General features: G+C 46.2%; 3 protein-coding genes across 5 annotated transcripts in view; 2 read left to right on the forward strand and 1 right to left on the reverse strand.

The window, feature by feature from the left end:
• ARF3 (ARF GTPase 3) overlaps nucleotides 1-5,089 on the forward strand; it is a 17,654-nt gene extending 12,565 nt beyond the window's left edge. The window contains exons 2-5 of the mRNA XM_080659532.1: nucleotides 134-374; nucleotides 1,205-1,315; nucleotides 1,552-1,676; nucleotides 2,234-5,089. Of these exons, the coding sequence (XP_080515658.1) occupies nucleotides 227-374; nucleotides 1,205-1,315; nucleotides 1,552-1,676; nucleotides 2,234-2,395 (546 nt within the window). The 5' untranslated portion in view covers nucleotides 134-226 and the 3' untranslated portion in view covers nucleotides 2,396-5,089. The remainder of the gene's footprint in view (nucleotides 1-133; nucleotides 375-1,204; nucleotides 1,316-1,551; nucleotides 1,677-2,233) is intronic.
• Nucleotides 5,090-12,981: 7,892 nt separating this feature from the next.
• Nucleotides 12,982-16,845, forward strand: FKBP11 (FKBP prolyl isomerase 11). Of its 3 annotated transcripts, none has more exons than XM_080659533.1 (6): nucleotides 12,982-13,613; nucleotides 13,787-13,852; nucleotides 14,247-14,334; nucleotides 14,595-14,628; nucleotides 15,049-15,119; nucleotides 16,605-16,845. In XM_080659533.1, the coding sequence occupies exons 1-6, from the start codon at nucleotides 13,329-13,331 to the stop codon at nucleotides 16,820-16,822; spliced, it is 762 nt and encodes a 253-aa protein (XP_080515659.1). In that variant the 5' UTR covers nucleotides 12,982-13,328; the 3' UTR covers nucleotides 16,823-16,845. The 3 variants fall into 3 exon arrangements, with proteins under 3 accessions (XP_080515659.1, XP_080515660.1, XP_080515661.1); XM_080659534.1 differs by having other exon boundaries at nucleotides 13,367-13,613; nucleotides 14,471-14,628; XM_080659535.1 differs by lacking the exon at nucleotides 12,982-13,613 and having other exon boundaries at nucleotides 13,778-13,852; nucleotides 14,560-14,628.
• A 351-nt stretch (nucleotides 16,846-17,196) lies between these two features.
• DRC2 (dynein regulatory complex subunit 2) lies at nucleotides 17,197-26,941 on the reverse strand. The gene is made up of 8 exons (XM_080662796.1): nucleotides 26,570-26,941; nucleotides 25,886-26,053; nucleotides 20,724-20,893; nucleotides 19,837-19,975; nucleotides 18,660-18,857; nucleotides 18,245-18,463; nucleotides 17,736-17,888; nucleotides 17,197-17,626 (listed from the first exon to the last, which is right to left on the reverse strand). Exons 1-8 carry the CDS (start codon nucleotides 26,699-26,701, stop codon nucleotides 17,309-17,311), a joined length of 1,497 nt encoding a protein of 498 aa, XP_080518922.1. The 5' UTR covers nucleotides 26,702-26,941; the 3' UTR covers nucleotides 17,197-17,308.
• Between the last annotated feature and the right edge of the window lie 635 nt (nucleotides 26,942-27,576).

A 27,576-nucleotide genomic window follows, 5' to 3' on the forward strand; every position in this document is an offset into this window, starting at 1 on the left:
GGCCTTAATCTTCATAGTCCCCTCAGGCTCTCAGTTTGTCATGAATGGACTCCAGCTTTAACTTTGACAATTCCCATTTACATGAAATTCTGATGAGCAGATGGTGGTAATGAGTTTACATTTCTTTGCCTAGGATCAAGTCCTCCGTACCAGGGACTAGGTCAAAACCAGACTGCCACTGCCCCCACTTGGGCCCTACTGTCTTCAGAAAGCAGCTGCTGTGATCATGGGTAATATCTTTGGAAACCTTCTCAAGAGCCTGATTGGGAAGAAGGAGATGCGCATCCTGATGGTGGGCCTGGATGCTGCAGGAAAGACCACAATCCTATATAAGCTGAAACTGGGGGAGATCGTCACAACCATCCCCACTATTGGTAAGGACACAGCTTGGATGTAAGCTTTCATGCCAGCCGCTGAGCAGCCAGGCTGGGGGCCTATCCCTAGATTCCTCCACATGGCCAGCAGGCAAGTCCATGCAATTTGTGGGTTTCAGGGAAGGATGGTTATTTAGCTTACTAGCAGGTGCTGGGGCTGCTATTTGCCCACATACCCTGGCCTTCTCTGATGCAGGAACTTCTTCAGCCTGGCACTCAGAAGTTGCCCTCAGGTACTGAGCTGGTTTGTTTTCTGTGTTGTTTAGAAAGCAGGTGAAGGGCTTTGATGTTCTTGCCAGAGGCCTGGAATTCAGTTTAGATCCTCAGTGGCCCTGATCCTGGTTAGGAACTGCCTGTAGGAGGGAGAACATTTGGCTTATGGATGGAGCTCCAGATCATCATCTGTAGGTGGTTCTGCATTTGGGGCTCCAGGACTACAGATCACTTCTTTTTTTCTTCACTCTGCCTCACAGGCCCCAGTTCTTAGCTGAGAAATACTCTGGTGGCCAATGTACCGGAATGGAGCTGAGTCATTTCTTTGTAGGTGGGAGAGCCAAACATTGCGAATGAGTGGGGAAGGTTGGCTCACATTACCCATGCGATCATGAACCTCCTGATGGGCCCTCCTCATCCTCTTCCACTTGTTCCCTTAGTTTTTCTTTTTAGCCTTTAGGCTAAAATGTCAAGGGACACCAGTTCTGAGGAAGCCTTAGCTTTTGTTTCCTTGCTGGGATCATGGCCAAGGCTGGGAAAACAAATGAACCCAATAGGGCATCGTTTGCAGACCTGGTGTGCGGCCAACTGGCCATTACCTGTTTTTTTCCCCAAAGGGTTCAATGTGGAGACAGTGGAATATAAGAACATCAGCTTCACAGTTTGGGATGTGGGTGGCCAGGACAAGATTCGGCCTCTCTGGAGACACTACTTCCAGAACACCCAAGGTATGGCATATGACTTGTCCAGGGACTGGCATGGGTTGGTTGGGTGTGAGCAAAGAGTGTGGCTGTCACTCTTGGTTATGGGTAGCGAACCATGGCCCTGCTGTAGCTCCTATGGGTGGGAGAAGAGGAGCAAATGTTGCAAATATTTGGAAGATATAAGGAAGGTGTTGTCTTTTGGTGGTGGGGGAGGGGAATTCATCTGTCGTCTCTGTGCAGCCCATGCTCTGCCTCCCTAGGGTTGATATTTGTGGTCGACAGCAATGATCGGGAGCGAGTAAATGAAGCCCGGGAGGAGCTGATGAGGATGCTGGCGGAGGATGAGCTTCGGGATGCTGTGCTCCTTGTCTTTGCAAACAAACAGGTGAGATTTCTCCCCACCTCTGGATTTGAGAGAGGGCAGCCTGGCTTCAGAAATCAAGGGCCTTGGAGCTCAATGTATAGGAAACCCTATGACTATGCTCTCAATTTTAGAAGTGTGGGAAATAGGATAAGTTGGCTTTTTATGCACTTCTTGTCCCCCATCCTTGCTTTAATTAGCAACATTCTATCCTCAGGGATTGGTGTGGTAGATGCATCACCTCAAATTCCTCTTTCATCTTCCCTATTGTCTACTTCAGTGGAACTGCCCTCACTCCTAGGTCAGCCAGACCTGGTTTCTTGGCCCAATCTCAATCACCTCTCCACTTCCCTACCATTCCCATATTTGGTTTCCACCAACCCAATGGAATTACCTCTGATATCTTGGATCTGGGGTTCTGGGATGAATTAAGTGCAAAGCAGCTTCTTAGGATCTTGTTCTGAGTCCCTGAAGTGGAGGAGGAGGAGAGGGTACTGGTAAAATTCTCGTTGGTAATGGGTGCTCTAGAAGTCTTTAAAAGATTCTGAAGCTCCTTTCTTTGTGTCTCCCTCGTGCTCCAGGATTTGCCTAATGCTATGAATGCTGCTGAGATCACAGACAAGTTGGGCCTGCATTCCCTGCGTCATCGCAACTGGTATATTCAGGCCACCTGTGCCACCAGTGGGGACGGGCTGTACGAAGGCCTGGACTGGCTGGCCAATCAGCTCAAAAACAAGAAGTGAGAGCCAGGCAGCTCTATCCGACCACCCCCACCACTCCTAACATACCTACTGTCTCCCTGCCCAGCCCTACCCCTTCTTTCCCATTGCCAGTGTGGCCAGGGCCCTGGGTATCATGTCCGCATGCCCAATAAGAGCCTTGTCTCTCCTGCCTCCCCTTCTTTCCCCTGTCCATGACCAGTCCCCAATTGCTGTCCTTATGATGAATCATTCCAATTTATCAGATTTAAAACAAAAACAAGGTTGTTATGGTTTCATGGGGTGCCTCCCCCGTCCTCTGAGGTTCGGGAAGTGGTGTGGGGTAGTTTCTCTGTTTGCTTCGTTTGGCTCTGGTTGCTGTGCTCTTGGCATCTGAGTCCCTTCCCTCTCCCTGCAGGCCCCTCTCCTACCATTTTTTTCTTTTACTACCCTCTCCCTGTTCTACGTGGAAATTGCACGGGCCTCTTTTTATGTGCGTGCATGTGTGCGCGTGTATATACATGTATAAAGAGATACATATGTAGGGGCCAGGGAGAAGGGTAGAGCAGGTGGAGGGCAGCTCAGGGCTTGCAGCCCACTCTAGCCTATCACCTGCCCCTCCCATGTTGGTGAGATAAAGGGAATAAGGTCAAGGGAAGGCTGCCCCAATCTTACACTGGTTCCTCTCTTCTCTGCAGGTAGGTTTTCCTGGATGATAGGACAGATGATGGATTTTCCACCACCATCTTCCTATTACCCCTTTCTTCACCCTGCTTAGGGCAGAAGGTGGCATTTATATCTAGATGACTGTTCCCAAGGAGATGCCATTCTGCCCTGCCTTGTTAGTGGGAAGGAGAGAGGAACCCACTCACTCTTATCACTCAAGAGTGTTCAACTGATCCTCCCTCCTCATCCTTAGATCTGTTCGTCTCGAGCTTGAAGCAGGGAGGGGTGGAGATAGAAAACCATGTTGTTTGTTTGAGACCCAGGGTACCTGGGGAGGGTCTCAGGTTTTCCATCTTCGTCCTGTTGTTTTTATGAGAAGGTGAGATGCATGGTTCGGTCCTATCCCTGCCTTCCCCTCCTCCTCGCCCCCCTCCTCAGTCTTCTGAATTTGGGGACTGGTGGTTCATCTGTCCTTTGTCAGAAGTTTCCTCACTCTAGTGGTCTCAGGCTGTCTGGCTGGTTGATTGGGGAGTGGGGGTGGCACAGCAGACCTCAATATCGGTCCCTGTTGTCCAGGTTTTTTTTTTTCTAGTCCAGGATGTGTGGAGGGATGGAAATTTTCTGTTTCCAGACCTCATACCACCCTGCTGTTCCTACCACCTCCATCCCAACAGGTTTCCCCTGCCCTCTTCACTCACTCCCATAAACAGATCTGTGGGTTGGAGTGAAGGAACTAGAACTCTGAAGTGGTTGTTGGTGCTGGTGTAATGCAGTGGTCTTCAGGGTCCCCCCCCCATCCCCCCATTACTATGTAGTTGTTCAGGAGCTGCTGCTACTGTGTCTCCCTGTCTGCAGGGGGCGCTCCTCCCTGAGGTCCTGACCTGCGGTGTATGTGAAGCCGTGGCTTTTCTGTGGGCTCCTGTGTGTGCTGGCTGCGCCCTGAGCTCCAAGATGGCCCCCATACCTTTCTGCTCAGCTCAGGGCCCAGGGTATCCCCCACAGCATGACTGAGGGACCCCTTCCCAGAAGGGCTGTCCCAAGCCCCACCCCATGGGGCCAGGCTTCCTTCGACTTTTGTCTACAACAGGCAGATTAATACCCCTTACCCCCACCCCAGATTGAACTGTGAAAGAGGTTACAGAGATGTCCTCCTCAGTGCCAGTTCCTTAGTGATGTTCCATTTACCCAAGATGCAGAAGGTGTGTACAGGTCTCTTGCTCTCTAGGCCTTTGTGTGTGTATATGTGTGTGTTTGGTGGTGGGGGAAGTGGGGTGCTGGAGCTTGTATTTCATTTTAACGTATTCATTCCCTGACCCCACAGATGCTTCCCTCCACACTCCCTCCCCCTCAGATTTTTTTTTGCTCCTGCTGCCTCTCTCCCTGAACTCTTTCCTTTGCCTCCTAACTCATTCAGTGCTGTTGCCTGTTTCTCTCCCCTTTCCTTGTTTCTTTCCTATTTAGGCTTCCCCACTCTCTATCTTTGTGGTTGGTGAGGACTTTGCCTCTTTTCCCACCTAACTCCCTCTCTGGCCTTCCTTAGTTAGATACTAGTCCCAAATAGGTTTTCCTCATTTCAGGCCCACCCCCACCTCATTTAGGGGGGCTCCATGGACCAATGGGGTTCAGGGTGTTAGGAAGCAGCCTTGGTGGTTGCCTTGGTGCTGCTTGAGATATGTCCAGCAGGGGGCAGTAAGTGATCTTGGTAGTATCCCTGACTGCTAGGCCAGTGGCAGGGTGGACCTTTCTACATTCCCATTCTCCTAAAAGGTCTTTTGGGGCTGGGTGTTTCATTCCATTTCTGCCCACTCCCTCCCTGCCTCTCTGGTCGATTTCATTTTATGCTTTTCTTTGTTCTGGCCTTTCTTCTCCCTGGGGTTTCCCCATTTCTCCCCCAAAGTTTGTTTGTGGTATTATAGTGGTAACTGCAGTTCTGAACTGGTTTTCTCTTCTTTTTTCCTCCTCTGGAATGTAGACTATATGTGTTTAATAACTCACCTTCTCTCTCCTTGCTCAAAATGTGGGATACGAAATGACTGTGACCATGGTTGGAAATTAAACATGTTTTATGCAGCATTGGAGCAGACCTTCATCCTTGCACAGCAGCCCTGGGACAGTGGTTTAATGATGAGGGTAGTTCTGTCTCTGGTCCCTGTCTCCAGACTGCTCCTTCAGCAGGGGAGTAAAGGGCACTTGACCAGGGAGAGTGAGATGATGGAGGAATTTAGGTTCATTTTCACGATGCTACGTCTTCTCTTCATATCCAGGGAAGGGGTCCTAAATGAATTGGACACCAGAGTGTGAGGGCATCATGACTTTGTTACTCTAGTTCTAAAGGGTTTAACCCTGAACTTCATCATATTTATCACCTGTTGGTAGACTTTAGGGACTTCACTGGTTAGAGGGCTCTGAACTTTGAGTGCCCCGTATTACCTCCATTCTCACATTTCCCTGCCCTGTGCATTAGGTGTTTCTAGTTGAAACAAGAATAGATAGAAATCTATAGATAGGAGTCTCCTTACCCATTTACTAGTAGTTCTGGACTTTGGCAGTGAAGAAGCACAAAAGATAAAGATCTGGATAGTGTAGTCAACTTGATTCTCCTTACAGCTGATGGTCCTGCATCCCCTCTACTTCAGGCATGGGGTTCCCCATTGTCAGGGTTCCAGCTTCATCCAGAGATTCCACAAACATTTGGCGGCGGGACAAATTTTTTCATAAAGCCCCATCCTTCTATTCCCACCACTACTCTTTTCCTCTCCTGCTACTATTGTCTGGCTCTAGGCAAAGAAAGGAATAGTGCTGCCCTTGGGATGGGTCAGATCTAGGTGTGCCAGGCAGGCATTCCCCACTCTTGCCACTTCCTTACATTTTGGGGACAGAGGTCTTCCCACCCTGATGCAGTGGGGGAAGGGACAGGATTTAGGCTTATAAAAGTTTGAGAGTCCCAAATATTAGTGTGAAATATATTATTTATATTCAGCTACCTCCCTGTCCCCCTTCCAGTTTTCCTTTTCAGCCCCTCTCCTGTTATTAAAATAAGCTACCATCTCTCAAGGACCAGTGCTTCTGCCCTTATGAAACCCTTAAACTACTCCAACCAGACATCCCCTTATCAACCCCATAAACTTTATTATTATTTTTGGTTGTTGTTAATCCTCACCTGAGGCTATTTTTCCATTAATTTTTTTAGGGAGAGTGAAAGAGAAAGGGAAAGACAGAGAGAAACATTGATGTAACACATTGATTGGTTGCCTCCTGCACAAGCCCAACCAGGGCCCGGGCCGGGGAGGATCCTGCAACCAAGGTACGTGTCCTTGACCAGAATCGAACCCAGGACCCTTTGGTTCGCAGGCCGACGCTCTATCCACTGAGCCAAACCAGCTAAGGCTCAACCCCATAAACTTGAAACATTATCCACTTATCCCTCAAAATCGGATGACACTTTCCTTCCAGTCTTCTCGGAAGTCCTGCTTGGTGACTGAGGTTATTGATAAGTTAGGAGCTCCTTTCCCAAGTGTTTCATTTGTATAGTAGATAGATACCTCTCCTTAATGATCATGGAGAGGACTTCAGCTGGGTGGCAGGCCAGTGGGGATCTTTTGACCCCTGAACAAACTTGGGAAAGAGGATGACTTAGTCCCTTTGGAGCCTTAGCACTCAGTTTAGGATGCTAGAAAGGAGGTGGAGGGAATTGCTTAAACCCAGCTTCTGTGGGGGGGATATGGAGGAACAATGGGTGTGCTTGCAAAGTAAATGCTTACCACCCAGATCTTAGGACAAACAGCAATCCTATCTTTTCAGAACATGAATAGCTATTCATTCATGCCTTGTCAGGGGACTTGAGCCCAGGGTCCATTTCAGGATTATCCGGGCCAGGGAACTTCCCAAAATGAGCCTGAAGAAAACCATGAAAGGCTTTGCATGGGTCCAGGTGGGATGGAGGACAGTACTGTTCCCTTCATTCCAGAGTATGGGGGCAGTGATGGGTAGAATGAGTGTGGGTATGTATGAGTTTCTCAGAGGTGTAAGGCCTGAAGGTTCTGGGTATTCACTGCATCACTTCCAGTCCCAGTGTCTAGATTAGTCAGAGCAGAAAATTGACAGGTATTCATTTAGTACCTTATATTTCCAGACCTGTGCTAAGAATGGAGTCAAACCACTGTACTGAGGGAGAGGCCAGAGACTCCACTTCTGGGATGGTCTGGAATCCTTTGGGATATCCACAGTGTACCACATGGGGTAGTGACAGTTGGGAATCACTGTGTAGGGGGTATCCTTTTTTTTGCTCCTGCTTGGTGCAGGGAGGGATGTCTCTGGGTAGGTGGTAATAATACTAAGAACAGACTTTTCCAGTTCTGAAGGATGTCGAGGTAGGAGGGCCAAAGTCCACTTCTCTACTTTCTAACCTGGTGATTGGAGGGATGCTGGTTACGGGGGAGTGATAGGATCTAGATGACTTCCTTCCTCTGTAGGTTTTTCATTCTTAATGAGTTTCCTGGCCTTGTTTGCTGGGATGGAGGTAAGCATGACCCTGAGTTCCTGAGAAAAGGGTTAGGTCTGAGGAAATCTGAACCTTGAGTACAGTAAAGGGAGCAGTGCCACTGCAGGCAGTGGGTGGAAGTCAGGAAGTGAGGAACTTGGATCAGGACTGTTCACCATGAAGAGGTGAGTGTCTGCTTATGTGTCACTTTGGCCATGGGCTACAGAAGAGAGGATCTGGACTCTAGGAGCAAATCTGGCTTCAGAACTGGATGTGGTGGAGTAGAGCGGACACTCAAGCCAGAACTCTGGCTATCTGTGCCCAGAACTGAACAGCTCTACCCATGCACCCTTCCTTCAAACCAGGTATTGAGAGCTATCTTTGAGGAGTCTGGCCAGTCAGTCCAGGCCAGGCTGGATGTTTCAGAATGTACTTGTCTACCTAGCACCCACCTCTACCCTTCCATCCCACACATTGGTAAGAGCCATCCTAGGACAATTGAGTACTAGGCCTTTTAAGGGTGGTGGGGTTTAACTTGAGGCTCTGAACCACAGGAATTGGGTTGCTAACTTTTGGCTTTAGGTAATAAATAAGCAACAGGGCATCTTTTTTTGCCTATGCCAGATCTTGCATTGATGGGATGATACCTCCCTGGCTAAAACAGCCATCTGGGAGAATGGAGAGGGAGGTAACACATCATTCTTGGATGAATGAATGTATAGCAATACCTAAAAAGAAAATAACTTAGTTCCCTGGCCAGGTAGCTTAGCTGGTTGGAGCATCGCTTCATACAAATAAAGGTTGCAGGTTTGATCCCCACATTCATTTAGTACCTTCTGTTTCCAGAACTGTGCTGCCATACAGGAGGCAGATCTTTTCCTCTCACATTGATGTTTCTTTCTCTCTCCCACCCCTCTTTCTCCCTCTCTAAAATTAATAAAACATATCCTTGGGTGAGGATTAAAAAAAAAATCTAGTGAGCCAGGGTACTCATGCCCTGGAAAATATGGCATGAGAGCCCTAACCGGTTTGGCTCAGTGGATAGAGCGTTCCCCCCATCCCAGCCCACCCCCTGGACTGAAGGGCCCAGGTTTGATTCTGGTCAAGGGCATGTACTTTGGTTGTGGGCTCAATACTCTGTAGGGGGCGTGCAGGAGGCAGCTGATCGATGTTTCTAACTCTCTATCCCTCTTTCTCTCTGTAAAATCAATAAAATATATATATTTTAAAATATGGCATTAGATTTTGAACCCAGATTTGCATATGCTGACTCACAAACTTTTTATTTATTAACAATCTGTTTAAAATAAACATAACAAACATTTAAAAAGCAGTACCTTTGCCCTGGCTGGGTAGCTGAGTTGTTAGAGCGTCATCCCCACATGCCAAGGTTGCAGGTTTGACCCCCGGTCAGGGCAACCAATGAATACATAAACGAGTGGAACAACAAATCTCTCTCTCTCTCAAATCAGTCAATAAAACTATTTAAAAAGCAGTGCCCTGCTTACTATTTGGCACATAGTGGCACGCATCTTTTTTTTTTTAATATGTTTTCATTGATTTCAGAGAGGAAGAGAGAGAGAGAAACATAAATGATGAGAGAAAATCATTGATCACCTGCCTCCTGCATGCCCCCTACTGGGGATAGAGCCCGCAAACCCGGGCATGTTCCCTGACAGGGAATTGAACAGTGACCTCCTGATTCATGGGTTGACACCCAACCACTGGGCAACACCAGCTGGGCATAGCACTCATCTTTGATGAATGAATAAATATCATTGTCCTTAACCAAGCTGGGCACAGTGGGTACCCCATGAATTTTGGAAAGCAGGGGGCTGTGGTAGAATTTCTTCTGTTTGCCAACAGAGACCTTTGAGAGTGGAGACCTTCCCAGGAGTGGTTCTCTGATTAAGTTGTGCATCCCATCAGGGCTGGGCCAGAACCATCTCACCTTTCTCTGTCCTTCTGGTTCCTGCTGATTTGATCCAAGGAGAAAGTGCCTTCTTGTGCTGCCCTCTTTTGGTGATACTGTTGTCTTAGTTTTTGTCCTTTCCTTTCCCACTACCACTCTCTTCACTTCACCCCCACTTCCCTTTCTGCTTGGGATCCCAAACAAAGCCTCAGACCTGGATAATAGTCTTCCTCCTTCATGACACCATTCCAATCAGCTGATACACATCAGTACAGTATGCACTGTTAACCCCTTTGCTCAGAAACTTTCAGTGGGTTCCCTGCCTCAGTCTGACATTCAAGGCTCTCCACAACCAGCTCGTACTTCCCTCTCCTACTACCTCTACTCTCCTGGCTAAATCCCATATTCTAGCCAAACTGGTCCATTCATTTCCCCCAAATATCTGGCCCTCTGCCTTTATCCTTTCTCTCGTTTAAAGATACCACTTTCTTTTAAAGTCTTCAGAGCTATCTATGATCTAATCACAAGGACTTTTTCCCCCTGGTCTGGCTCCTTTAGCTTTGTTAGCACAGCTCATTCAACACCTCCCACACATTCCCTTCTATTGCTATGCAGTCATGTGCCGCTTTGCTCCTGGGCTACAAGCATGTACAGTATGTTGCTGTACAGAACAATACAAAACTAAATCAAGTACAAGAGAAAGTAATGCAATAAAAAAACACAGTAACCCAGAGATGTATGAGGCTGCTATTGGTGTAACAGCATACTGTTTTACACAAGCTTTTATTATACGTAGAAAGAGCACACTCTAATGGTAGCCCTAGATGGTTTGGCTCAGTGGATATAGCATTGGCCTGCAGACTGAAGGATCCTGGGTTCAATTCTGGTCAAGGGGACATGCCTGGTTGTGGGCTTGATCCCCATTATGTGGCATGCAGGAGGCAGCCGAACAATGATTCTCATCATTGATGTTTCTGTCTTTCCCTCTCCCTCTCTGAAATCAATAAGAATATATTTGAAAAATAAAGATAAAATAATGGTAAAAAGTATAGTGTAGCCCTAACCGGTTTGGCTTAGTGGATGGAGCGTCGGTCTGTGGACTGAACGGTCCCAGGTTCAATTCTGGTCAAGGGCATGTACGTTGGTTGCGGGCACGTCCCCAGTGGGGGGTGTGCGGGAGGCAGCTGATCGATGTTTCTCTCTCATCGGTGTTTCTAACTCTCTATCCCTCTCCCTTCCTCTCTGTAAAAAAATCAATAAAATATATTTAAAAAAAGTATAGTGTAGTAAATACATAAACTAGTAACATTATCATTATCAAGTATGTAGCATACATAATTGTCTGTGCTCTACTTTTATACGTGTAGAAGTATAGTTGGCTTGTTTACATCAGCATCACCACAAACACAAGTAATGCACTGGACTATGACATTAGGACAGCTACCACATCTATGACATCACTAGGCTATAGAAATTAAAATCTTACAGGACCCCCATTGAATATGCAGTCTGTTGTTGACTGAAACATCATTATGTAATGCAGGACCATATATTGTTAATTCATTTAATATTTAATTTAAAATTTTTATAACAGTAATTTTTAAAAAATATTTTATTGATGTTTTTACAGAGAGGAAGGGAGAGGGAGAGAGAGTTAGAAACATTGATGAGAGAGAAACATCGATCAGCTGCTTCCTGCACACCCCCCACTGGGGATGTGCCCGCAACCAAGGTACATGCCCTTGACTGGAATCGAACCTGGGACCTTTGAGTCTGCAGGCCGACACTCTATCCACTGAGCCAAACCGGTCAGGGCTGTAACAGTAATTTTTATTGTAAAGCATCCAAACAATATATAAATGTATAGTGCAACATGTGGAACCTGTTTCCCTCTACTCTTCTCCCATCCCAAAGGGGACATCCTTATTGTTCCTTTTCTAAATATACTATACATATTTGGAGAAAGGTTAAAATATAAAGGGGCTCATCACATCCATTACTCTTGCTTTTAACTTAATGTATACAATTGTCTGAGATTTTTCATACTAGTATAGTTAGGTCTTTGTTTTTGGTGTGTTTTTTTCTTTTTAGTATTGTATGCTATAGTTATTCAAAATAAAACATTTGTGTAGAGTCTGTTATATGGAGGGTATTGTTCAGCTAGTATGTAAGGGACTCCAGACATGATTACAATCTTGTCCTTGCCATCAGAGTGCTGATTCTTTAGAGGAGGGAGGCATCCTTCCTATATAATAAAAGGCTAATATGCAAATCGACTGGACGGCGGAACAACCGGTCACTCTTGCGTGCTAACCACCAGGGGGCAGACGCTCAATGCAGGAGCTGCCCTCTGGTGGTCAGTGCAATCCCACAGGGGGAGTGCTGCTCAGCCAGAAGCCAGGCTCACAGCTGGTGAGCACAGCCACGATGGCAGGAGCCTCTCCTGGGGCAGTCGGACATCCCCCAAGGGCTCCTGAACTGCAAAAGGGCACAGGCTGGGCTGAGGGACCCCTGCCCCCAAGTGCATGAATTTCATGCACCAGGCCTCTAGTACACAAATAACCATAATATAAGGAAAAATAATGTCCCTGAGTGTATGCCTGAAGTTAAGAAATAAGCCACTTCTAGCTTAGAATCAGTGATATTTGAGCTTGGTCTAAAGCAGTGGTTCCCAGCCTTTTTTTGGCCATGCCCCACCTAAGCATCTCTAAAATCCTGATGCCCCCCTGTGACATAATTGTTATTCAAAAAGTGAACTATTCACATGGAAGAAGCCTAAAAGGCCATTAACTTGGTCTAAACAAGTGTCAAAAGAACATGGCATCCATGAAAGAGAAAAAGAAAACGAAAGGGTAGTTGAAATACTGAGGAAGAAATCACTAAGAAATTGTTAAAAAAGAATAATGTGATGCCGAAACCGGTTTGGCTCAGTGGATAGAGCGTTGGCCTGCGGACTGAAGGGTCCCAGGTTCGATTCCGGTCAAGGGCATGTACCTTGGTTGCGGACACATCCCCAGTGGGAGGTGTGCAGGAGGCAGCTGATCGATGTTTCTCTCTCATTGATGTTTCTAGCTCTCTATCCCTCTCCCTTCCTCTCTGTAAAATATCAATAAAATATATATATATTTTTTAAAAATGATTAAAAAAAAAGAATGTGAAGTGATAGGAAAAATAGCGAACAAAGTTTCAAAACATAATAGAGGACTGAAATGCATAAATATGTCACATATATTTATATACTGTATATGAGGCCCCTAGAACCATAAGAAATACAAAAAATTCACTGTTAATAACTCATTCTCGAATTGCACCCCCTTAAAAATCAAATTGCCCCCTTGTGGAGCGTGTGCCCCATGTTGGGAACTACTGGTCTTAAGTGAGCTTGATAGGTGAAGGAAGAGCATAGCATGAGTGTGGGCAGAGATGAAAACACATGATGCAGAATCACCTGATGTCAGACCTCCAAAAATTCAAACTGAAAGTGGGGAGATGGGAGAGGGATGCTGCCTTTGACAACAGCTGGGGTGGGATGGGTCAGCCAGACACTGCCCGGATAGGTGTGAGGAGCCGGTTATCTTAGGCAAAATCAGAAAGCAAACAAGCTGGACTCAGGCAGTCTTGGGTTTGAATTCTGCCTCTGTCACCACTTAGCTAGATGACCTTAGTTAAATTAACCTGAGCACCCAGTTACTCATCTGTAAAATGGAAACAATTACGGCTATTTTTAAGGGTGGTTTTGAGGATTACAGACAAGTGCCTGCCACATAGGTTAATAATGGGTGGTGTTACGTGTCCCAGGCCCTCACTGTGGGACAGTACGCTAACTGACCGACCAGTCAGAATCCACAACCTCCGATCTTAGAGGGTAGGGAGGGCTCCTTGTGGCCTCCGCCCTCCAGGAGGTGGGGACAAGGTGGAGGATGGGCTGCAGGAGGAGGAGCTGGTGTGTCTCCAACCCGCCCCGTCCTGGTCCTGTCCAGTCTAGCCTGGGCTCTGAGAGAACCGCTGTTCTAGCCACCACCACACTGGCAGCCGGTCCTGGTGTCCTGCGCCTTGCACCGTGTCAAATCATGACCCTGCGCCCGCCACTACTCCCGCTCTGCCTGCTGCCGCTGCTGCTGCTGCTGCTCAGTGGGGCAGCGTGCCAGGCTGAGACTGGGTTCGAAACCGAAAGTCCTGTCCGGACCCTCCAAGTGGAGACCCTGGTGAGGAGATTGTCCCTGTCCGGTCCGCGGGGCAGGTCTTGAGCGCGAATACAGGTCTAAGTGAACATGCGAGCCGGGAGGAGAAGTGCGGGGACTGAGTTGGGGGTGTCGGGTCTAGGGGCAAGAACGGAATCTTTAGAGGATCCTCCATGACTCCTGTAGTCCGATCGTAGGTGGAGCCCCCCGAACCGTGTGCGGAGCCCGCTGCCTTTGGAGACACGCTTCACATACACTACACGGTGAGGGTATGGGGGGCCCAGGCGGAGCCTGGGAGGGGGCGGCGCCCTGATGAAACACGTCAGCTTTGGCTTGGACACGTGGCGAGTGGTTAGGGGAGTAACTGGGCTCTAGGGTCTTCGAGCACGTGGCTGATGGAGGGTGGGGGAACGTTCCTCTTCCTGCCCATTTCCCCTCCCTGCTTCCCCCCCAGTTCCTCCTGAGCACTGAGAAGTGAAGGGTGGAGAGATATCCGATAAGTGCCAGTCCTTTAGGGCTTCCTGTTCCTTTCTGCCCAGAGGGGAGTGCTAGGCTGCAGCTGCTAGGGGGCTGCCCCGCCCAGCAGCCCAGGTGTGTATTGCGCCTGCTGGGAGGGAGAGGTACTGGGTGTGAGCTTGGGATGCTCTCTCCCCTCAGGGCAGCTTGGTAGATGGACGTGTTATTGATACTTCCCTGACCAGAGACCCTCTGGTTATAGAACTTGGCCAAAAGCAGGTGATCCCAGGTATGTGACCTGTGTCTCCCACTCATGCCAACCTAAGTGCTTTCTTAACCCCTTCAATCCCTAAGCTACCTTTGAAATGGCCCTCCTGAGGTTCAAACCCCACTTCTAATATTCCTCTTGCCCCATACCCTACTAGAAGGAAGCCAGAGATCTAAGAAGCGGGGAGCTCAACTAAGGGTGAAGGGGGAACCATTGATCTCCTCTTCTGGGATTTTGGGACTGTAGGTAGCTTCCTGTTCAGTTATGTCTTCTTCCTCAAGGTCTGGAGCAGAGCCTTCTAGACATGTGTGTGGGGTGAGTATCTGGGCAGAGATGGGCTTGGGTACTCCCTTTGCATGGCTAGAAGTGTTTGCTGCTATCTCTGCTTCTAGAGGAGGCAGGGAAACACGGGACAAAGGACCCTGGCTTTGCATCAGTCATTGGGACCCCTGAGGGCGTCCAAAGCCTCTGTGCCTCTCTGGCTGTGGGTTTTGTTGGAGGAGTTGAAGCATGTGTGTGTGTGTGTGTGTGTGTGTGTGTGTGTGTGTGTGTGGCAGGCGGGGAGAGGGGGTGTGGATGTATACCTTTGCTGGTCAACCTGTTTGTTATAAGGTGGGAAAGTTCATCTTTTGGACATGAATACCTAGAGGGTTTTGCTGGTGGGGCTTCAGATGGACTTAGGCTGCTGGCCCACCTGGTCCCACCTCTGGCTGTGACTTACATTCTTTCCCACAGAGAGAAGCGAAGGGCAATCATTCCTTCTCACTTGGCCTATGGAAAACGGGGATTTCCACCATCTATCCCAGGTAACCTGACTAGAGCTCTCTTTCAAATCAAAATACCCCGTCTCTCAGAGCTATATAATTTGGAGCTTGAGAAGGTCTAAATCAGTTTGCTAAAAGGGACAGCGGCCCTAGCCGGTTTGGCTCAGTTGATAGAGCGTTGGCCTACGAACTGAAAGGTCCCAGGTTCGATTCCGGTCAAGAGCACATGCCCGGGTTGTGGCCTCGATCCCCAGTGAGGGACTTACAGGAGGCAGCTAATCCACCATGATTCTCTCTCATCATGGATGTTTCTGTCTCTCTCTCCCTCTTCCTTCCTCTCTGAAATCAATAAAAATATATTAAAAAAAATAAAAATAAAAGGGATAGCGGTGGTTGGGGCCCTCTTTTTTCCTGCTTAGATCACCACAGGGACTAGAGAACCTGTTAATGTCACCTGGCTTGTCCTCTGGCAGCCAGCAGCTTTTTAGAAAGGAGACACCTGCTTGTGCCACATGGGCCTGCTGCCCATGTCACCCTTCTCAGAACTCTGGACTACTTTCCTGTCTTTTTTCCTACAATTACAAATGGAGTCATTTGTGCAGTTGGCATGGCTTCTCGCTGCATCTCCACCCTTCCTCACAGTCTTCACCAGGGAAGAGATAGGAAAAAGGATCATAATCAAGTAATTGAAAACAAAATGAAACAAAAAAACAACTTTTAAAAGCCAAGCCCACCCCATAACTTTAAAAGCCTTCTCAAGTCACTGTTGATTCTTACTCTTAAAGGCCTGGGATTGAACAGATTTCACAAGATATATGTTCCTTGCTTTTGGTTATAACACATGTTCTATTAGCTAAAATGTGTTATACTTCAGAGTATCAGGGTAAAAGTTCTTATCCCAGTTCCAGCTTGGAGGGAGACCTGGAGAGAGGATAGGGTGACTAAAGAGAAATGAACTCTTACTCAAAGCTCTATTACCTTCTGCTTTCTGGTGCTGCTTCTATTTACATTTCTTTCCCACTTCCCACTCATTCCCCCATACCTTCTTTCTTAAGACACATCTTCTTCCTCTCCAGCTCTTATGTTATAACACCTATCTTTTCTAATAATTTCACTGAATATGCTCACTGGTTGGTGGAATTTAAAAGTCTAGTTTAAATCCAATTCATTTCAGCCCTGCAAAGATTGTATCCTTGTGGTTGTTTGGAAATGGAGTACAGTTAGTATAGAGGTTTCTCTCACTCATAAATGGAGAACAGTGTGTACGTTTCAGATCCACAGAAACTTTTCCTGTGCTGTCAAAGACCCATCATGGAAACAAAGCCACATTTGTATATTTGGGGTAAACATGACTATCACTAGACTCTGCTCATAACCCATCTCTGCCTTGTCTAAGGGAACTCAACCCCACATTTAAATCTTGCCAGTTGTTGCTCTGGTGTGGCCTGCCTTCCCTGTTTTCATTCATTCAGAGTCCTAGATAAACTGCACAGAGATCCTAACCCTCACCTCTTCTCTTGCCTCCAGCGGATGCAGTGCTGCAGTTTGACGTGGAGCTGATTGCACTGATCCGAGCCAACTACTGGCAAAAGCTGATGAAGGGCATTTTGCCTCTGGTGGGCATGGCAATGGTGCCAGCCCTCCTGAGCCTCATTGGGTATCACCTATACAAAAAGGCCAGCAGACCTAAAGTCTCCAAAAAGAAGCTCAAGGAAGAGAAACGAAACAAGAGCAAAAAGAAATAATAAATATTAATTTTTAAAACTTCTTTGCGTTCGTCAACTGATACTTTCTGAGGCTACTTTTGTAAGTGGGAATGAGGTGAAGGGGCTGGGGAAAGGGCATTCTGAGATGGATCTTGTCTGTCATGGGGGTGGTTAGAGGCTTTGAATCACCTCTTCCCCCTGGCCTCCTCTTCCTGTCCTAACTTACTCCAGGGACTTGTTCTTGAATTCCCATTGGATTTTTAGGTCTGGGAGGTATAGGTTTTGGCTCTCATGGTGACCTGACTCCAGGAGCAATGCTTCATTGAGAAATAAGCCTCCTAGTAAGTTGCCTAGCTATTCTCTCCATACCCTGGGGCTGTTTATTTCCTGGTGTCAAAATAGACTGTTCTGTCCAATATGGCAAAGATATAAGGAGCTCATGAACTCTATGGGAATTTTTAATAGCAAAGTCCTCAGGTCTCTCAAAAAATTCTCTGGAGGTTGAAAAGAGATTTTCTCCTTGTATCACAGGATATGGGAGATCACGTGGGCTGCCTCAATGACGTTGTAAGTGGTTCGACTTTTTTTGTCACCTGGCTGGGTTGTAGGTTTAGACAAGGGCTGGGGTAAGTTGCTTCGGTAGTTGACGATGAAGAGTGGGTTGAGCTGGCTCAGCACTTCATCACTCACTGAAATGCCATCCAAGTACCGCTTGAGCATCTCCCGCAGCTTCCCATTGATCTCTAACAATTGGGTACGTCTTTGTTGGAGGCTCAGTTGTTCTAGTTTCACTTTGTTGTACCGTTTCCAGAAATTATCCATCCCTATGTAGTCCGCTATCACCTGGGAATTGATTTAAAGGGAGGTGTGTGGTGGGGCCCATTAGTGAACACAGCCCAGGGTCCATCATCCCCAACCTTAAGTCAAGGCCTCTGGGCCCTGGGAACTTTACCTTTGCCAGCTCCTCAGTAAGCTCCTCTGGGATAATTTCCTCTATCTCCTCCTGCTCCTCCGGAGTCAATATTGATGAATAAAAGGGCAGCACTTTTTCTTCCTCTGTTTCAAATTTCCTACAGATTTCAGCAAGTTTAAGGATCTTTTCACCCTATTGAAAGCAGGAAGACACCTTTTATTAGGAAAGACATGGGAAGGGGAGTAATGGAGTTAGTTCCCTGCTTGAACCAGGGAAGCTATTAATTTAAGTGGGAGATGAGTAATATACACATCTAACACAGAGTGCTTACTGTATGGCAAGTATTTTATATTCTTATAAAATCCATTCATTATTAATGCATTTAACTTAAAATGTGAGGGGGAAGGGAACATGAAATAAAAATGGTATTCCAAGTGTCCAATCAGGCAGGAAGCAGGAGGAGGCCTCCTCTACCATTCTCAAATCCTTTTTACTTCACAGGGAGCCCAGTTCCTTGGTTTTGTTTGGACCACCATCTCCCCTGTTACCTTATCAACAATCGCTGTCAGGGCTTTGAGGGTGGCATTACTTTCCAGAGTGAGTTTGACTAAATTCTCCTGTGCTATTTCCCGGACCTGAGTCCTTTGGGCCTTAAGTTTTCGTAGTTGTACAAGGACCAACTCCTTATCATCACGAATGTACTGGTTCTGTTCTTCACTCTCACGGCTATGCACCATGATCTTGCCTTTCAAAATAATTATGGAATCCTAGAAGAATAGAGTAGATTAGAAGAAACACTTGACTGACTGAGGGTCTTCAGTGAGAAAGGTAAAAAGACTGGGGATGGAAATCAAAGCATATCTTTCCCCAACTGGTGATGAGGCCCAGTGGGAATTGGAGGAAGATGAAGAGGGGATAAAGGAGAAGGTAAAGCAGTGAGTATTTCTGATTGGGTGCACTAACCTGTAGTCTCTGTATTTTTTTCATCTGTGCTTCAATGTCTTTGGAGCTCTTCTCGTCCTTCACTTTCAAAGTCTCAAAGGCAATCTTTCGATCCTCTGTGGCATCGGTGTAATTCTTAAGTGCATCCTGGAACCTTCTCCATAGATCTTCTACTACACTCTCTAGTTGCAGTCTTAGAAAGTGCTTCTCTTCTATATTCTAGGAAGTGGACCCAAAATAGCCAATGCTTGGAATTACCCTTTTAGTGCCCTTTCACTTCCACCAGTAACCTCACACTCTTGCACTGTTTATAGCACAGGATAGTGCAGGGTCGCCAATGAAAATGCCGACAAAGACCAGGCAGATGATATAAATAAGTGCTGAGGGCTAGATGGGGCCTGTGGTGAACCAGAGAGGAAATGCTCTTTAGCGGGGAGAGTGGGGAAGGCACAGCTGCTCAGCTCCACGTGAGTGTCTCCATTTGGAAATACTGACCTGGTGTTACCAGATCTTCAAATTTTTCAAGGGAAGGTGAAAATTTGGATTTTTATGTGAAATCTCCCATTTTTTAAATTTGGGAACCTTATTAAAATGTTTTACAAAACACTACAGGGCAAAATAAAAACAAAGAATCTCATACTCAAACCCAGATCTGCAGGCTAGCTAAAGTTTGCAGCCTACAGGATGGTGGAAAGCACTTTGGCCAAGGGGTCAGAAACTGGATTCTCCTCCTGGCTCTGCCACAAACCAGCAGCAGGACTTTGGCAGGTCATTTTACTTTACGGGGCTTTAGTTTCTTCATCTACAAATCTCACGGCTGTCTACCATGATCTTGCCCTTCAAAATAATTATGGAATCCCGGAAGAACAGAGTAGATTAGAAGAAACACTTGACTGGCTGAGGGTCTTCAGTGAGACAGGTAAAAAGACTGGGGACAGAAATCAAAGCATATCTTTCCCAGGTGAAGCCAGATGATCTCCTTGTTGCTTTTTAGCTTTAAAATGCATTTCCTTGATATCTCAGAATGATCCTCCTTCCCGACCAATTTTCACAGAAGTACAAAAGGCAATGGAGTACCTACAGTAGCAACAGGCATTTTATTGATTATGTTGGTTAAAGGAATCTCTCTGAGCTGCTAGCCTGGAGCATTTTTCTCTCACTTCTCTCCCAGCTCTTTCCCATTACTTCCCCTCTGTACCTTGTTTTTGAGATCATCCCACATGCTCTGGAACTCCAGCTTGCTTTCATACTCAGAATCTATGTAGTTCTGCTCCATGGCCATGAAGACATCTTGTAGGTAGCGAATCTCTTTTTCATGTTGGTCAATAATAGTCTTCCTATGGAAGATAAGACACTGTCCCTGCTCTGAGTAATAAAGCAAATGGACCAATAATGACAACTCAAAGCAGTATGTAATAAAACTATACGAGTGGTACAAACTCTTGGGTACTGAAGAAGAACAGAGGGAGGGAGGGATCTATTTCCTTTAGGGCCAAAAAGAATGAATAAGATTATTTTTATTTTTGAATAGGTTAATATATTCATGTGATATAAAAATTAAAAAGTGCAAAGGTTACAGTGAGAAGGCTTCCCATTCCTGTCCCCTGCCAGATGGGTAGAATTTTTTTTTAAATATATTTTATTGATATTTCACAGAGAGGAAGGGAGAGGGATAGAGAGCTAGAAACATCGATGAGAGAGAAACATCGATCAGCTGCCTCCTGCACACCTCCCACTGGGGATGTGCCTGCAAACAAGGTACATGCCCTTGACCGGAATCGAACCCGGGACCTTTCAGTCCACAGGCTGACGCTCTATCCACTGAGCCAAACCGGTTTTGGCAGATGGGTAGAATTTTGATAGTTGACAGTGGGTGATGAGACAGTACAAATAGGGATCTGGCATGGGCAAAGGAAGGCTAAGGCCACAAGCTTAAACCCACATTAGTTTAGAAGGAAATCAGGGTCTTTTCTGCTGGAGGTAATGTCATAATCAAGGTGGGATGCTTGAGAGTGCTGGCCACCTGCTTATAGACAGTTCCTTGACACAGGCTCTATATGCTCCCTTGGACTCAAACCCCCATACCTTTCTGTCTCAAACTCCTTGGTTAGGGTCTCCAGCTCCATGTTGTAATTTTCCTCCAGGAGGTTGAGTCGGCATCTCTGCAAGGCCAACAGCTGGTCAATGTTGTGCAAGTGGCTGCGCAGGGCATGGGCATACTGCTCCTCAGCTTCTGACAGGTCCTTAGCTAAAGACTGGGTAGGAAACAGAGTTACCATTTTGGCTGGATGACTTCTGTGTGAGAAAATTAAAGATGTATTCAGCTGGTTAGCTGGATGACTTTTCTTTGGATCTAAGAGTGCTGGTTCTCCCACTATTGAACTTAAAGTCAGAGTGACATCAGAGAACCCCATATAGCCAGCCAGTGTCCTAGGGACAACAAACATTTACAGTGATGGGGCTACCACTAAAAGGAATCAGGGATTCATAGAGAAATGGCTGCTTCAAAATCTGAGGCAAAAATAAACAAGTTGAACCCAGGGTATCTTGTCAGGGAAGAGAAGGAATCAAGCATTTGTCCTGCCTTTAAAAAATATATTTTTTAATTGATTTCAGAGAGGAAGAGAGAGAGACATCAATAATGAAAATAATCGATCAGCTGCCTCCTGCATGCCCCCTACTGGGATCAAGCTCGCAACCCAGGCATGTGCCCTGACCCGGTATCGAACCCTGACCTCCTGGTTCATAGGTGGATGCTCAAGCACTGAACCACACCGTCCAGGCACCCAGGACATATTGTTAAGTGAAAAAGGCAATGGGCAGAACAGTATGTGATCTACCATTTGTGTAAAATAATGTTTATTCACAACTAATGGGCATTGGGCAGCTGGAAGGAATTTTCACTATGTAACTTTTTATCTTTTAAATTTTGGACAATGGAAATGTAGTACCCATTCAAAAAAGTCAAATGAGCCCTGGCTGGTGTGGCTCAGTTGGTTGGGCGTTGAGTAGAAGCGTGGTGTCCCTTCCCTCAAAAAAATAATTAAAGAAAACTTTGTGTCCTAAAAAAAGAAAGCAAAATAAAATTAAAGAGAACAAAGAAGCATTTACTGAGTTCCCATATGATCCAAACACCTCGAATCCCACTGTGAACTACCACAACCTCTATGCAGCGCTAGCTTTCACCTTATGTTTACATGACAAAGGATCTTATGAAATAGGTTCTGATAATGGATGACTATTCACTCACGCAACAAATGTTTATCCAGCACTATGCTGGATACTGAGGATTCGGAGATTAAAAGACATCCTCACTGCCCTCAAAGGAGCTTGCCGTCTTGAAGTAGGAAAAGAGTTATATAAATAGAACATTACAGTTTAACATGCTAAGTGATATGAAATTAATGATTTACCATTGACAACGGGATATAAAGAACTGAGTGGCTACATCTAACTAAGAACACTGGGGAAGGCTTCACAGAAGAGATGTCATTTGTATCACTCTTGAAGAGGAGTGAGAGTTTGCCAGGAAAACTGAGGAAATGGGAAAAATAAAATCCCAGATAGAGGAAATAGCATGTACAAAGGCACAGGTAAGAAACAAGGCTGGCTGTGAAAGGTACAGGTAGAGGGTAAATCATGAAGGGCTTTGCTATTCTTTCCATGCAATATGGATTTTTTTTTTTCCTGTAGAAGTGGGGACCCACTAAGGAGACTTAAGCAGTGGAATAACAGGATCAGATTTTGTTTTAGAAAGATAATCTGGATGTTTAGGTCAAGATGGTGGCGTAGGGAAAAGCAATACTTAAATCCTCCTCCCACAACCACATCAACTTACAGAACAACTATCATTAAGAATCACCTGAAATCTAGCTGAACAGAAGTCCTATGAGGGGCAGAGCTGCTGAATGGGCTGATCCCACATCCACAAGCAGAGAAATATCTTGGATGCAGCGGTTCCCCATGAGGCATGAGGGGTCCCAGCCCCACACTAAGTTCCCCAAACTAGGGTTCCAGTGCCAGGAAGAGAAGTCCCCATAACTGTGATTATAAAAACCAGTGGGGATTGTGGATGAATGAGACCAGGGCTACTGGAGTCCCAGGCAGTTCCTCTTAAAGGTCCTGCCCACAGACTTACTTGGACTCACTTTCTCTAAGCTCCAGTGCTGAGGCACCAGGGACATACAGCGGGGAACTGAGTTGTCTGACAAGGAATCGAGTTTTCTGACATTGGGGCAAGAGCTGGAGAAGCAGCCTTTTCCCAGGCAGAAGTGTTGGCAGAGGCCACTGTTCTTTTCCTGGGCCCTTGCCCCACAGAGCCTGCAGGCCGGTGCCATATCTGAATCTCCATCAACCTGGCTAACACTGCTGGCCCTGCTCTGCTGATTCTCTGAGACCCCACCCCATTCATCTTGTGGGCCCAGTCCAAGCCACTTCCTGTGGCTTTTCCATACAAACGACCTATGTTGGTAAATGCTTCGGACTTGCCTAAAATTTCTCAAACAAGCAGCATCTGGCCCTAGCCAGTCTGACTCAGTGGATAGTGTCAGCCTGCAGACTGAAGGGTCCCAGTTTGATTCCGGCCAATGGCACATGCCCAGGTTGGGGGCTCAATCCCCAGTGGGGGGCATGCAGGAGGCAGCCAATCAATAATTCTCTCTCATCACTGATGTTCCTATCTCTCTCTCCCTTCCTCTCTGAAATCAATTTTAAAAAAAGACAAAAAATGGACACTAAAGAAACAATGATTGGCTATTTAAAAACAAACAAACAAACAAACAAACAAACAAAAAAACAAGCAGCATCTGGTCTCAGCATGCCACATACCTCTCACTAAGTGACCCCAGGCCTAGCACTAGTGGCAGCCAGCCTTGGTTCACAGCTTGGCCTCTGCTGGGCAAATCCAATTCCAGCACAAATAGCAGCCACTACAGATTGCTTTGTAGCTCATGAAGTGTGGCCCCAGGCAGGACACAGGTGGCAGCTGACTTTGATCTGCACCTCCCAGGAGGCTCCAGAGTCAGTGCATTTGGTGGACAGTTTCAGACCAGGTCGAAGTACCACCCAACCTCCTCCACAAGGGATGCATTCAAAGGATGGACTCAGCAGTCACTAGAACCCTGTTGAAGTAAATCCTGCTCTGTGGGGTTAGCCCCAGCACAGCTGATCCTCCATGGTAGTCGCAATTAGTCCTCACAGCCTATCAGCCTGGGGGTAAATCCCTCCCATTGAGGTGCCAACAGCAATCAAGGCTCAACTACAACAGGAGGGGATACATAGCCCACATGGGGGGTGCACCTGGAGTGCCCAGCTCGGGTGATTGGGGAGACTGTGACACTGGACCCTACAGTACACCTACTACTCTACCAAGACAGGGAGATGTAGCAGCTCTACCTAATACATAGAAACAAACACAGGGAGGCAGCCAAAATGAGACAAAGAAACATGTCCCAAATGAAATAACAGAAAAAAACTCCAGAAAAAGAACTAAATAAAATGGAGACAAGCAAGCTACTAGATACAAAGTTCAAACCACTGTTTATATAAAAATGCTAAATAAACTTAAGGGAAGAATAGATGAACTTAGTGAGAACTTCAATAAAGAGAAAGGAAACATAAAAACAGAGATAGAAAACATGAAAAAGAGCCCTAACCGGTTTGGCTCAGTGGATACAGCATTGGCCTGAGGACTGAAGGGTGCCACGTTCGATTCTGGTCAAGGGCATGTACCTTGGTTGCGGGCACATCCCCAGTAGGGGGTGTGCAGGAGGCAGCTGATAGATGTTTCTCTCTCATTGATGTTTCTAACTCTCTATCCCTCTCCCTTCCTCTCTGTAAAAAATCAATAAAATATATTTTTTTAAAAAAGAAAACATGAAAAAGAACCAGTCAGAAATAAAGAATACACTAACTGAAGTGAAGAATACATTATGGGAAATCAACAGTGAAGTAGGTGAAGCAGAGGATCAAATTAGCGATTTGGAAGATAAGGAAGCAGAAAACATCCAATCAGAACAGCAAAAAGAAAAAGAATCCATAAGAATGAGGATAGTATAAGGAGCCTCTGGGACAACTTTAAGCATACAAACATTTGCATCATGGGGGTGCCAAAAGGAGAAGAGCGAGAACAAGGAATGAAAACCTATGTGAAAAAATAATGATGGAAAACTTCCCTAACCTGGTGAGAGAAATAGACATACAAGTCCAGGAAGCACAGAGAGTCCCAAATAAGAGGCCTAGCCCTAACCGGTTTGACTCAGTGGATAGAGCGTCGGCCTGCGGACTGAAGGGTCCCAGGTTCGATTCCGGTCAAGGGCATGTACCTTGGTTGCGGGCACATCCCCAGTAGCAGGTGTGCAGGAGGCAGCTGATCGATGTCTCTCTCTCATCGATGTTTCTAACTCTCTATCCCTCTCCCTTCCTCTCTGTAAAAAATCAATAAAATATATTAAAAAAAAAAGATTATGTGTAGCCCCTCATTTCCTGACTGCATTGCTTACTTTCTAATCCCTTCCAAAGATATTTAAAAAAAAAAAAGAGGCCTACACTAAGACATATCATAATTAAAATGCCGAAGGTTAAAGACAAATAGAGAATCTTTTAAAAATATTTATTTATTTCAGAAAGGAAGGGAGAGGGAGAGAGAGAAACATCAATGATGAGAAAGAATCAATGATCAGCTGCTTCCTGCATGCCCTTAAACCCAGCCAGCGGGGTTTGGTTCAATTCCCAATCAGGGCTCTTACCCATTGAGATCTTCTCAGCCTTATCCAAGGCTACTGAAGTTGAATCAAAGAGGCCAAATAAAATTTGGTTGAATAAAGCACTAGAGTAGGAATCAAGAAACCTGTGCTGTAGTCCCAGCTCTCTCATCGACTAGCTGTGCTGGAATTGGATTTGCCCAGCAGTGACCTTGGACGAGCCATTTCCTCCCTTAGATGTAGTACTAAGTTCAAGTCCTGGGGTGATGTCTACTGTGCCTCATAACTCTAATATTGTATAGTACTGGTTTGGGGCAGTAGATGACTAAAAGCAATGGCTCCTCTAAGTGAGGGAGAGGGATGACCACCCAATAGTCTACTTTTCATTTCAGTGAAAGTTGTTATTCCCAATAGCCTAGTTTCATCACAGCCTGCTGCTTGTGAGGGCAGTAAGACTGAATAATTAATTAACTTTCTAGGCCCATTCTATTAAGATAAGAGATCAAGGGAGCAATATTCAACTATTTCCTTGGGAAGAACACCTACCTTGATGACACTGTCCTTGCAGTCCACCACTCGTTCAAATGTTTGGCTGAGGATCTCAATGTCCTTATGAAGCTCTTTGGTCTTGACTTCTCGAAGAACAGTTCTCCACTGTGTGTTAATCTTATTAAGGTTCAGAGCACTATTGTGCTCCTCCTTAGCCAGCTTGTCCTGTGTGAAGGAATAAACACACCTGAAGGAGGTCAGGGTCAAAAGCCCTAATACAGCACAACAAATAAGATTGCACTTGTCAACTGTCACTTTTACCCTTTGTCTTTTCTGAGGGACCAAAACTCCTAATGGCTAACACTCAGGTAATTCCTGTTCTTGTTTTGGGAGCATCTCAAGTAAGACAGGAACGGCCAGATGGCATTTTAAGGAGGGGAAGGAGGCATCAGAGCAGGACACTGTGTGTAATAACCCATCTTCAGGGAGACTATCAGAGTTTCGAACAGTTGGGATGGCTGAGAGCACCTACTGTCTCAGTTCTGGGACTCAGTTGTGACTGCCAAGCTCTATACAACCGCCCCTCCTTCCAAACACTGTTGCCTGAAGTACATTTAGGTCTCAAGATTTCTGGAGGAGGGAGGCCAGCATAAAAATGACGCTGCCACAATGGCAGAGTTAAAGCAGCAGGGTCAGCGCAGGGAGTGGGTGGGCTGAGGAGGGATAATGAGGAAGCATCACCTTCAAGAACTGGCTCAGGAGCCGCTCCTTCTTCCTAGCCAGCTCCTCCTCTGCCAGCAACCTCTGCTGGAACAGCAGCAGCTGCTCCTCATCAGACAGGGGCGCCTTGGCCTTTTTCCCTTTCTTAGACATAGCAGGCTAAGGACTGGATCTGGGCAAGGATCCTGGGCCCGCTGCGGCCAGCGTTAGTGGGGGTAGAAGGAAAATGCCCCCAGAAAGAGGCCTTCTGGAACTGCCCCTGGACGGTAGTGAGACCGTAGCGTAGACCTTAGTCCTGAGGTAAGACAGGGCCTGGGACAGCCGGGAGGCTGGGCTCTCAAGCCGAAAGACGCATCTCCGTCTCCTAGCAACGGGATCTTGCTAAAATGGCGCTGTGAGGCGCGGAAGAGAGGCCCTGCCTTAGAGCGCCCTCTGCCGCCTGGAGGACCGCAGTGAGGGTTTTTTGTTTTGAGAGAGGATAGTTTTATCCTCAAAATCGCTAGCCTCCTAACTGAACCTTTTAAAATATTTTTTTGTTTTTGTTTTTCATGGTATGGCAATCTTTTAAAATACAGATAACAAATTTTGGAGAAAATATGGAGAACCGGGAACCCTCATGCATTGCTGGTGGGATTGTAAAATGTTGCAGCCACTTTGGACAACAGTTTGGCAGTTTCTTTTCTTTCTTCCTTCCTTCCTTCCTTCCTTCCTTCCTTCCTTCCTTCCTTCCTTCCTTCCTTCCTTCCTTCCTTCCTTCCTTCCTTCCTTCCTTCCTTCCTTCCTTCCTTCCTTCCTTCTTTCCTTCTTTCCTTCCATCTAATTGGTTTTACTGAACAATTTATGAATCAGGCAGCATCCCATCTAGTAAACAGAATGTTGCTCTAGCAGTTTCTTAAATTTTTAAACATAAATTTACCATGCAATATAGCTATATAGCTATTTTACTTTAGATATCAGTCTAAGATACCTAACTACAGATGCATGCTACAACGTGAATTAATCTCAAAAACATGCTCATTGAAAGAAGC

Source organism: Plecotus auritus, assembly GCF_963455305.1.
Source record: "Plecotus auritus genome assembly, chromosome: 3".
Classification (NCBI taxonomy): domain Eukaryota; kingdom Metazoa; phylum Chordata; class Mammalia; order Chiroptera; family Vespertilionidae; genus Plecotus; species Plecotus auritus.

Excerpts from the sequence above, each read along its gene's own strand:
- FKBP11 (XM_080659533.1), top strand. The coding sequence starts at position 13,329 with ATGGGCTGCAGGAGGAGGAGCTGGTGTGTCTCCAACCCGCCCCGTCCT. Across the intron at positions 14,335-14,594 it reads CCAAAAGCAGGTGATCCCAG|GTCTGGAGCAGAGCCTTCTA; the intron begins GTATGTGACCTG and ends TTCTTCCTCAAG. Across the intron at positions 14,629-15,048 it reads CTTCTAGACATGTGTGTGGG|AGAGAAGCGAAGGGCAATCA; the intron begins GTGAGTATCTGG and ends TCTTTCCCACAG.
- DRC2 (XM_080662796.1), bottom strand. The coding sequence starts at position 26,701 with ATGTCTAAGAAAGGGAAAAAGGCCAAGGCGCCCCTGTCTGATGAGGAG. Across the intron at positions 26,054-26,569 it reads TCCTGAGCCAGTTCTTGAAG|GACAAGCTGGCTAAGGAGGA; the intron begins GTGATGCTTCCT and ends TCCTTCACACAG. Across the intron at positions 20,894-25,885 it reads GCAAGGACAGTGTCATCAAG|TCTTTAGCTAAGGACCTGTC; the intron begins GTAGGTGTTCTT and ends TTTCCTACCCAG.